Source organism: Alosa alosa, chromosome 20 (assembly GCF_017589495.1).
Source record: "Alosa alosa isolate M-15738 ecotype Scorff River chromosome 20, AALO_Geno_1.1, whole genome shotgun sequence".
Taxonomy (NCBI): Eukaryota; Metazoa; Chordata; class Actinopteri; order Clupeiformes; family Clupeidae; genus Alosa; species Alosa alosa.
The window spans coordinates 15,022,400-15,033,878 of NC_063208.1; the positions used below are offsets into that span (position 1 = coordinate 15,022,400).

Sequence of the window (11,479 nt, forward strand, 5' to 3'; positions counted from 1 at the left end):
AGAAACAAAGTATTTAAAGAGCAACAGAGGCTTCTGTGAGCTCTGTTTTACACTGAGATCCCCAGCAAAATTCTGTCCTCATCTCCACCCGATGGAATTTGTCATACGGAAAACACAAGGTAGGCAAACACCAGTGGTCAGTGTGAGAGAGAACTATTCAGACTGTAACCCAGTGTGTTCTTTGTACAAAGGTTTACAATGATTGTTTCCTAAAGGATGCTGCCAAGCCTGTATATTTAGATCAGGCCATTTACCGAATGGTCTGGAGATTGCTTTTAGGCAGCATCATTAGCTCTAATCCCATCCACTCCCCATTCCCTTGACAGCATTATCGGGCTTCCATTTCGACGTTTTCTTGCCTCCACTCCTTCTCCCTCTGCTGCTTTGAGTGTTTTCTATCCATCTTTGCACTAATTGCAGTCTTTTTTTCTTCCTCTCCTTGCCACCCCCATACCAATCTGTGATTTCTTGTCAAAGCCAAAGTCTGCCATTTGCTATTCATGTGTTGTCTCTTTCATCTCAGAGTTTGGCCTCTCCCCCAAGCGCCAGTCGAGGAGTCGGAGTGGGAGGCTGAGCCTGTCCACCCCAGAGGGGCCCGAGAAGCTCGCAAAAATCAGGCAGCCAAAAGCAGGTATTGTGCTGCGGCCAGAGATAACACTAATCACACCGGTACAGTCCGTCACACCTGGCAGCACAAAGGAAAGGCCTTCTTCATACAAACACACACACACACACACACACACACACACACACACACACACACACAAACACACACAAACAAACACACACACACACACATTTATTCAAAATAGAACAGATGGATTTATGGCAAATAAAACAGTACACACTCACAGAAAATAAAGAGTCTTACAATCTCTAAAAAAATATATTTTAAAAAACACAGCACCTTGTCCACAACAGTGACATGACATATTCTAGGGTCTTCTTTTGTGACATCACTGTCCTCATCAGTGATGTTACAAAACCCCTAATGGCAGGACTGCATAGATGCTCCACAGAATTTTGCCATGCCAATAAACCCATAGCCAGCCTTTTAATACAATGAGCCGATGTATAAGCGTCAATAACCATGGACGGAAGACCAAGAAACGAAAGGCGAATGCCCCTGACAAATCAGGTAGGTCATTACATGACGCTATTCTGTGGTTGCCCTTTTGTTATTTATTACTATGTAATACCAACATATTGTGAGAATATTATGTAATTAATCAAAAGACGCCAACAGGATATTAATCTCAGTGTAAAAACTGACCATGGTCATTTGATGGATTGACCAGTTGGAATTTTATGACATTTTAAAGGTCAAAGCTAATTAAATACACCTTTTCTTGGTAAAATAGGCTCCAAAGAATATGATCAGTCTTTTAGTTATCTATCAATATTTTCCTCTCAGAAACAGAAATGATTGAATGTAGAGCTCTGTTAAGCCAGAGTGAAAATCTTGTTTTTATTCCTTTCTAGGGTGCAGGAGCCTTTCTGACTGTTTAAGCGTGCAACCCAAGACCACTCCAAACCCCCTGCTGGCCTCTACTTCCTGTAAGGCGTTCACCTGCCAGAGCCAGGGCACCTCTCCCTTTGGCCCTCCACCTCCACCCAACCAGCCTGCAGAACCCCCGATGGAGGAGATGGTCCACAACTTCCTGCGGACGACTGAACGTGGCCTGAGCCACTCAAAGCACCTCAGCACTTCAATTCAGCCCAAGCCAGCCTTCTCCCAAGTCCCCCTCCACGCTCAGGGCCACCAGATGAACCTCCAAGGTTCGAGCATCACTCCTCCCAGCCCCGAGGTCCTGGGTGGGGACGTGGACCCCCTCTTCATCCGGGCGGTGACCGCCGTGGAGATGGTGTGCGGGGAGCGCATGTACAAGTGCTCGGCCTGCCTGCACTACTACCCCGGGCTGACTCCACTGGTGCAGCACATCAGGGAGGGCTGGCGAAATGGCTTCAGCTGCCGCGTCTTCTACCGCAAGCTCAAGGCCATGCGGGACCGTCGGGTCGCCACCAGTGCTGGCGCCGGTCCAGGTGCTGCTAACGGTGTCCCGAGCACCATGACGATCTCCGGGTGCACACCGCAGCCGAGCACCATCACCACCACCAGCACCACTCCGGCTGCTATGGCAACAGAAGGCGCCAAGAGCCAGACAGTCAAAGAAAAGAAGATGGAGAGGGTTCATGAGTGGCTTGAGAAGTCTGTCATGATGCCCCAGTAAAAAAACAACTAAAAAAAAACAAAAACACAAAAATATAAATAAATAAGTATAAAAAGTAACCAGAATGATGACACTTCTTGCTCTGTATTGCTTATTTTCAGCTCTTTTCTTTTTGGGATGGGTCGGAACTTGGATTTTTGTGTACCAACTGTCATGAAGCAACAGTGATGCAAAAATCGAAAATGCAAAAAAGGACAATGATCAAAATCAGGATGATTTCCTTGGATCAATACTTGGTGTATATTAGATTTGCTTGAATCAATTCTTGGTGTATTTTGGATTTGCTTGGATCACTTCTTGGTATATTTTTTTTAGAAAAACAAAAACAGCTTGAATTATTGAGCTATTATGTGGATTAATTTGCATAGCTTTTTCAATTCCCTTCACAATATAACAATGAACTACATTGCTTTTGGAACAAGGATCTGTGGCCTTACTGTACTGTCAGCAGGAATCTTCTAGAAGAAGGACAAAAATAATCTCCATGGTGATAGAGGAATGAGCACAGTCAGAACAGATATCACACTTGCTCTGCGGAGTATGGAGTCCGTTCGTCTTAATGTCCCAAAACGAATGTTTCTGGCAGATCCTGTCAAAACAAGTATGTTCCATTTTCCGAGGGGCGAAATTCTAGTCGACAGATCAGAAACACTCACATTTGGAGGGTGAACGCTGATAACAGCCTGTTGTTTTAAACTAAAATTATCTGCACATGCATAGGCAAACACTATAAATCACACATAAAGGAAAAATGTAGTGTTGATTTAAGGCTGGATTTAAAAATTGCTTTAAAAACTGTTGCAGCACAGCTCAGATAATGCATATTCTAAGAATGAGATTGTTATTACTATCATGCATATTTTCTTATGATTTGTGGAATGAATTCTTCAGTTCCTGCTTCTGGCGTGTTTTTAGACAGTTGTGCACCGTAGCCTAACTTTCCAGCTGTAGCCTTATTATAGACTATACTCCACTCCAGCTCCACTCTGTTTCAACTAGGAGGCATATGTTACTAATTCTACTGAAAGCCCGATGTTCACGTAGCCTAAGGTGAAGTCTGGAAGGTGATGCAACTAATGCAACATGTGGGCCTTTGTGTGCTTTTTCTAAATCGGAAAAGAGGTTAAAATAGTTTTGCAACTTGGACCCCTCTGGACCCTGAAATCCATCGATATCGGCTGAAATGCCACATTACATTTTAATGGGTAGAGAGTACAATTGAACTACAAATTCACCCGGCCTCCACTGCCAAGATGAAATTCTGAATTTAGACATAAGAACACAGAGCCCCATGTATTGTGTATTCTGTTGGCTTACAGCAGTTCTTCCAGCTTTTGAATTTTATACCAAGATGATGATAATGGTGTTGCTGACACTGACGGTGATGACCGGGGTTGTTTATTTATATATTATTATTATTAACGTTTTATTTATGTTCTTTTTTTTATATATATATATTTTTTCTCTACTCCTTTATCAGATGTGGTCCGAAGCTCTGTCGCCATTCCTCCAGTGAAGTGGGTAGAACATGCCACCACCACCGCCATCCCCCTATACCCCCCAAACCCAGCCCTGAAGCGCCTCCCGACGATGCCTGAAGACCGCCACCACCACCAGTCCCCCCACTACCACAAGCAGCGGCATCCACAGGAGCCCCGGGGCCGCACATGCTCAGTGGAGCCCCGAAAGGAGGACCTACTGGACTTCAACTTCCTGCACCAGACGTCGGCACTGGAGCACCAGAACGGGCAGCTGATGTACCGCTGCGCCAGCTGCCTGTGGCGCTACCCGAGCCTGGCGGTGCTGCAGAGCCATGTGGCCCTCAGCTGGATGGACGGCTTCAGCTGCCGCGTCTACTACCGCAAGCTGCGCGAGATGCACCAGCGCTCCGCCTACGGCTTAGGTGGATATGGAGGCGGAGGTGCTGCTGGTGGGGTTAGAAGCAGTCAGGCCTGGAGGGTGGCCGGCTCCGGTAAGCGCAGGGGTCACCTCACCGTCAGCATACCCAAGACTATCCTGGCCCGCCGGGAGAGCTGGGACGCACCTCTGACCCGCCTGAGGGGAGGTGCCCAGAGTGGGCTGGAGGCCGAGCGGGAGCGGGATAGGGAGAAGCGGAAGGAGAAGGAGGAGGACGGCAAGGTGCTGACCCTGGACCTGGTGAAGTCCGTGCAGAGGACGAGTGCTGTGCACAAGTGGCTGATGGAGATTGAGCAGCCCACCGCGGCGCTCACGAAAAAAACTACCAACATAAAAACGTCCATCAGTGACAAGGACACAGACCTTTCTCTTTCAGCAGAGAAAAAACTTGCACCCTCTCCTTGTCCTAGACCTAGATGAACTAGCACTTAATTTTCTATTTCTTAAAGAGGAATCAGTCACTTGATTTGAGAGTTAATCTGACACAGTCAGGTTGGCAATTTTACTTTCTTATATATCTATTTATTAAAACAAAGAAAAAAGAAACAAAACAAAAAAAAAAACTTTGAATGGACTGGCGATGGCTGTGGTCAGGTGAAATTGTGCAGAAGAATTTGCACTGTCTCATGCTGATATTCCCCATGACTGCGTTTAGTTGACTTCCACTCCACTGAAAATGCTGCCTGCTTAATTGCACCCCATTTACATAGTCACAGTAATGCACTTGTTGCAAAATGTTGTCTCACATTTAATGATTGGAGAACGTCTAGTCTATTAATTTATTTTCTCACAGATGAGAGTAATAGAAATGAGCAAGATTTGTATTCAAATGTGTAATGTGCCACTATGTTGCAAATAATATTGCAATTCCCAGATGAATTGCATCGCATAATATTGAATATGAAATGCGTTTTACACATCAATGACTATCAGTCTGTTCAGTTTTAGTCGTTTCAATATGCAAGAGAAGATGGTGCTTGGTGTTAGTGCCTTTTTACACTGAGTAAGGAAAATATTAGGAATTAGCCAGCTGTTCTTGCATTAAAACTGCTTATGAAAGTATGGTATAAATATCACTTGGTCCCTTCAAAGTCAGGATGTGGTATTTTTTCCATCGGTCACACAGGCACACACTTTGTCAGCAGTGTTTTTGGGACATCACCTTTCCAGAGAACAGACTTTTTGAGCCAGCAGTTTTGAGACAGTTTGGAGCACTATTACCCTGGACCAGTGGACCAGCCCAACAATAGCAGGGACAATAAGGCCTGGAAAAGAAAAGGTTCAGTTTCTGAAGGTGTGTGTGTGTGAAGGTGTGTGTGTGTGCATGTGAGTGTGTGTGTGTGTGCATGTGTGTGTGTGTGTGTGTGTGTGTGTGTGTGTGTGTGTGTGTGTGTGTGTGTGTGTGTGTGCGTGTGTGTGTGTGTGTGCATGTGAGTGCATGGGTGTGCGTGTGTGTGCGTGTGTGTGTGCATGTGTGTAAAGGCCTGACAGTGGATCGTGCAGGGGTTCCAGCTGCTTGCCAAGGTAGCGACCTTTTAAAAGGGTCGGTCGATACAACATAGCACTGGGGGCTCCGGAACCTTGTGGGATACAGGATATATCAGGGAACACTTAAAAAAAAACCCTGCATGATGTGCTAATTGTCACGAGATTGCTGGAGGCTCAGCTGGTTTGGTTCCTGCTTCTAGTAGTCTCTCTGAGTTACAATCTATTCGATCAGAGCATAGTCACAGCAAAACTCTAAAATGTACCTCGAGAACCCACAGATTCACCAACAAAATATCTCTGTCTGAAAGAACAATCTGTAACATTTGATAGTCCTCATAACAAACATAAGCCCCTACCCAAGCAGGTCCAATAAAGATTTTATCCCCTTATTCCTGACAGAACCCTATTTAAGTTGAAAAATTAAGCCTCACCGCAAGCCTTCTTATAATGCTCCCTTTTGTGATTTCCCGTCAATGCCCCTCGGTCCACTTTGCCATGGAAATGGCCTCTGTTCACCCCCAGTCAATGAGAGTGGTAATGAGGCGTTTGCGTATTAAACACTGATCACAATCAGTGAGGGGATTTTCAACCCTTGTCGGTTGAAAGTGCGGCACCATTGTTGCACCGAGATCTATGCACACCAAAGGCAGAATTTCATTATGTCCAATATGTGTTAGATTGGTATCAAGCTTAATTCATATTGCTGTACTCTGTTGTAAGCTTCCATTTTGTTTCTACTGTTTTGCCATTTTGTCTCCTTGCAGATTACAGTACATTTTATATACATCATTTTTATTTATTTCTATACTTATATCACTTATATCAATCAATCAGTCAATCAATCAATTAATCAAGCTATCAATCTATCTATGAATATGAAACAGTGTGAGGCCAAGTATGGATATAAACTCTTGCAGTGTTCTCTCTGAGTGCTTCCTGTCAGACCCGCGGGAGTGGTGTAATCACCTGCGAGCCTCTTCCTGAATGCTGCGCTCCCGGTGCGGTTTGCCAGCTGACTGGCGAGAGAGATGCTCTGTCCGGCATCCCCGTGGATAAGAGTATCCGGTCTTCCTCCCCTTCTGGCCCCCACGTCCCAGGGACGGAAAGGGTGGTGGGAGGAGGAAGGAGGGGGGGATGGGAACACTGGGGCTGTACACAGCAATAAAAAGTAAACATAAACAATAAACATGATCTTCATCCAACTACTGAGCAAAGGCTGATTATGAAAGGTGATTGCTCACTAGCAGGTGATTCTCATAAGGAAACAATCGTTTATCTTCACCCAACTATATCTGAACATTTTTGGCATTTTTGTGTTGAAATTTTTTCATCACAAAAAATGTACTTCATCAGCGCCTAAGCACATTAATTGATGTATGTCCCGTGAGATGAGTTGCAAATTGCTACAGACGCTTTGTTGAGATTGTTGGTGTTTCCGCCCATGAAGTTGTGCTGGTGTATGCCCACTTAAAGACAGTAATGTAAGTAATGGAGATATGAATGTGTGTGTGTGTGTGTGTGTGTGTGTGTGTGTTAGGCAGGGTAACTGTGGCAGCTTGTCTGGCTGTGGGGCTCCTCTCCCTAATGAGAAGACTGCGTCGTTATCGATTGACCCGATCACCTGATGCGTGGCTCCAGCTCTTAATAGGATGATGGGCCCACATGCTGAGACTAAGAGTAAATAAATAAATAAACAAAAACACTCTCTGTAATATGCCACAATGCTCTTTCTCTCTCTCTGTGTGTATCAATGCGGCTTTAAATGTGTCTCTTAGTTTGTTATGGATGCGCAGACATCCGCAGCGAGGAAGGCGTGAGAGTCCTATATAAAGGTATAGTTTGTTTTCATGGTACACGTCTTGCAGGTGAATGAAAGAAGACTAATTATTTCTTCCTCGTTCTGTCTCCCTGCGGGTTGTTTGTTTTTGTTGTCGGGTAATGCATCTTAAGCCAGGCCATCAAATATGAATGAAGCTGCGATTTCTCTCATCTATCTTGCATGACTTTCATCTTGTTAACTCATTTCCTTCTGAAAATAACTTTGGGTGGTCTCGGATGAGCTCAAATTAGCGCCCCTCAGGAGTGAGGGGTCTGTTGAGGAACTCTGCAGAGAGGAGGAAGGACAGGCACTTTTGGTGGTCCTCACAAAAGTCCAAAAACAAAGTACGGTGTTGTGAGGATATATCCTGCATAAATGCCACTGAGTGCACAGTCTTCATTTGATATATGGCGAAATATAGATGTATAGAGTACAAATATATACTGTGTATTTCATATCCTAATATCCCCACCAAGGCTGTGCTCCACTTCTTGAACAGTGGTAATTGCTTGCTATTTTTATTGTCATTTGATACACTTAACATGATATCCCCCTCCTTTAACATCACATATGACATCACACATCTCATTGCATATGAAAAAGTGCAGTGCATCCATAGTTTGTATATGTGCTGCTTATGCATCTACAGTATCTGCATGTATGTCCATGTGGATCTATGTCTGAGTGCATGTTTGTGGTAATGTTCACATTTAATGTAAACATTAACATCAACACATGTATGTGAGGATGTACACAAGCATGTATCATGTATGCGGCTGCCTATATGAAGGAACACTTGAGCAAGAAGGCTAGTTACAAGACAGACTGAGCAAGAGAAACATTTGTCTGTGAGACTGTATGTCAAACAGAGAGAGAGAGACAGAGACATACTGAGAAAGTGAGAGAGAAAGAGAGAGAGAGAGCGAGAGAGGGAGAGAGAAAGTACGTGTTAGCACGCGTCTGGCCTCGACTCCAGACAGTCTTGGAGCGAGGAGCTCATTACAGCTCGCCAATGGCATCCCTGAGCAATCGGAAATCCATGCGGCCGGTCAGCCGTGAGTGAAGGAGGACGTCTTCAATCCGCCATTAGCCCAATCAGCCCATCTCAGGCAATTCAACACACCGGGAACCTCAACCTCCCGGCAGCCTGTCCGTCGGCCCACTCCGAGACCACTACACACACACACACACACACACGCACGCACGCACGCACGCACGCACACACACACACACACTCCCTCTTTCTTTCTCTCTTCTCTCTCTCACACACACACACACACACGCGTACGTGTGCAAATGCACACACACACGTACGTAACACACACACACACTTTCTCTCACACACACACACACACACACACACACACACACACACAACCCGCCCCGAAGCATGTATAAATCATGGGATGGCTTTTAACCTTTCAGTAGCAAACACACATTCGTCTTTGCGGATCTGCTTCTTTACATAATTAATGGCCCCTTGCTCTTGCCATCCTCGATTTGAAAGGCAGAACCCGGCGAAGACATCGCTCAAGTACACGTGCCAGCCCCACACAGAACCTCCAGTTAAACCAATAAGAGCGCAAGTTTTGCTTGACGGGCACCCAAGCAGGCACATCTCACATGGACCCCTCGTCACAGATGAAGCAGATAGCAGGAGGTGTTACTGTTATAGTGACAGGCACTCTGTAGGACCCTGACAATGGAAATTTCTCCCCACACAGGAGTATGACTGCCGCGCGCAGCTTAAAAGAAATAGTCCGATTCTCAACTCCTCCTGCTGCACGCGCTTAGCCTGGGAGAACCCACATGAACCTTTGGCGAATTTGAATTTTCTCTGAAGGTACAGTACGTCTAGCAAAGAGACCATTCACTCCCATTTCCAATGTTCCTTTGCCTAGCCCTTACAAACAAAATAAACTGCATCGATTGTCAGGAAACAATATATGTAGGCCTACCTTTGCTGTACATAAATTTACGCATTCTTCCAACTGCAATTTGTTTTTATGTTTGCAGGTGTTGCTACTACCGTTTACCACAGCCACATTTGATTTTGTAACTATAGCATCATCCCCGGTCGCTGATTGGCCCGTCACTATGGTTGCACGATTTGGGGAAAATTTCTAATTGCGATTTTTCTGACTGATCTGATTCTGCGATTCAGTTCAATATTCCAAACGTCTCTTGAAGTTGTGCCACTTCTGATTGGTCAGTGTGCCTGTGTTTGTGAGGAACAGCACTCCTGATTGACTGTGAAACTCACCGGGCGGGGGTTTTGAGCTTCTTGCACACTAACCAATCAGAAGTGGCAGTGAGTCAGTGAGAATTACACAAATATAAAAGTCATAGATGTGACAAGAATAACTGTCCAAGATTATTTGTAGCTTTTGCGATTAGATAATTGCATATTGGTTCATATTGTGGTTGACGAATGCAATGCGATAATAGTACAGCACTACCTGTCACTCTTTGTTCCCGAGGGAAACACTAGTGTATTGACATGTGCAAGACTATCCCACTGAAAAGAAGATCTAGGTGGGCATGGCCAGGCTAATACTATGCTACTCTAATCATAGAATATGATTGGTATATAACCATGTCTTCAGCATTATGAAATTCTATGGGAGTATAGAAAATGGCTGTCATGTTGGATTTCATTATGAAGGCAATATTTTTACATTATTCATTTGAGCAAACATCCAGGAACTTTGATGAAACAATGTGGTTACCGCCCCTTTTCGGGATAAACAAATTAGAACCATGCCATTGGGTTGAACGTGGAAGACAAGTAGCATTTACACTTAACACCTACTTTTAAATTCATGGGGCATTGAACAGTTTGATTAATGTAATGGTTTCAAGGAAATAGGTTTACATAAATGACTGATGTTCAAAATGTGCATTACTAGCCAGATTCACCTGCAGTATTCCGATGTTTCGGGTTTTAGTACATTTAGCTTTAGCCTCAGCTAGCTTGCTAACTGGAAAACTAGACATAGCAGTGCATATAGCAAAATGTTTAACCTTGCTTGCTGGAAAAATGATCGTATGGACATGTTAGATTCTGACCCTTTCTGCTCACGCCTCCCTGACTCTCATTGTCCACGGCACGTTCTGGGTCTCACACCATAATCATCATCTTCTTCATCTGAACGGAATGCCTCAGCTCGTTCCGGGCGACATGAGATGGTAATGGTCATCGCTCTGTCTCATACATCCATAGTTATGGATATACATAACTATCTACAGTTATGTATGTAGTTGATCTCACTCTGACTGTTACCACGAGTAATACCAACAGTGTCACAAGGGACAGTGCCATACCCTGTATGTAGGCTAAAGGTTTGCTCCTAAAATGAACTATATGCCAATATGCCAAACTGTTCCAAAAGGATGCAATCTCAGTCACTGACACTGAAACATTGGAATTAGTGCTTGAATTATGTTTTTAATATGACTAACATTAAAAATATTCAATAGTTTCAATAGTTTGGGAGTTGCCATCCCGAATTTCAAAATAGATGAGACCAGCATAGAAATTATTCAGTTGGGTTTATTCACCCTGATAAAGCAGGTTTTGACATTAAAGCTGTTTATGTGGTGTAGTATTGAAGTTCCTCAGATAGGCGGCCTTGAGTTCAATATGGCGGCCACTAGAGGGTGCATTTTTTGGGGTGTCCATTTTTTTTTAGTTCACCAGGAGTAGTACTAGCAGATAGCTAGACTGTGCTATTGCTAGGAGGAAAAAAACAAACAACAAATACAAACTCAACAGAGTCAACAACCGTCTACAGTAGTGCAATAACGGCGAATAATGCCCTGAGATATTTATCAGCTCTTTTATCAGCACGGCGCTGCCTTCAGTGAACACCTCCCACACCTTTGTCAAGTACACACACACACACACACACACACACTAAAAGAGAAACAGTGTGTGTGTAAAGAGAAACAGTGAGGATCACACTGTTCTGAACTGGTGTGCTAGACCTACATAGGCAACAAAGCACGGTACAAATTGTGGCAA

At 44.4% G+C, this 11,479-nt stretch overlaps 1 protein-coding gene across 1 annotated transcript; it reads left to right on the forward strand.

Moving 5' to 3' along the window:
* Window positions 1-5: 5 nt before the first annotated feature.
* Window positions 6-5,465, forward strand: LOC125285391. The gene is made up of 3 exons (XM_048229816.1): window positions 6-119; window positions 524-631; window positions 3,712-5,465. Exons 1-3 carry the CDS (start codon window positions 92-94, stop codon window positions 4,566-4,568), a joined length of 993 nt encoding a protein of 330 aa, XP_048085773.1. The 5' UTR covers window positions 6-91; the 3' UTR covers window positions 4,569-5,465.
* Window positions 5,466-11,479: the final 6,014 nt, after the last annotated feature.

Coding starts and splice junctions, on each gene's coding strand:
- LOC125285391 (XM_048229816.1), top strand. CDS start 92: ATGGAATTTGTCATACGGAAAACACAAG. Junction 120..523: donor TGTCATACGGAAAACACAAG/GTAGGCAAACAC, acceptor CTTTCATCTCAG/AGTTTGGCCTCTCCCCCAAG. Junction 632..3,711: donor AATCAGGCAGCCAAAAGCAG/GTATTGTGCTGC, acceptor CTCCTTTATCAG/ATGTGGTCCGAAGCTCTGTC.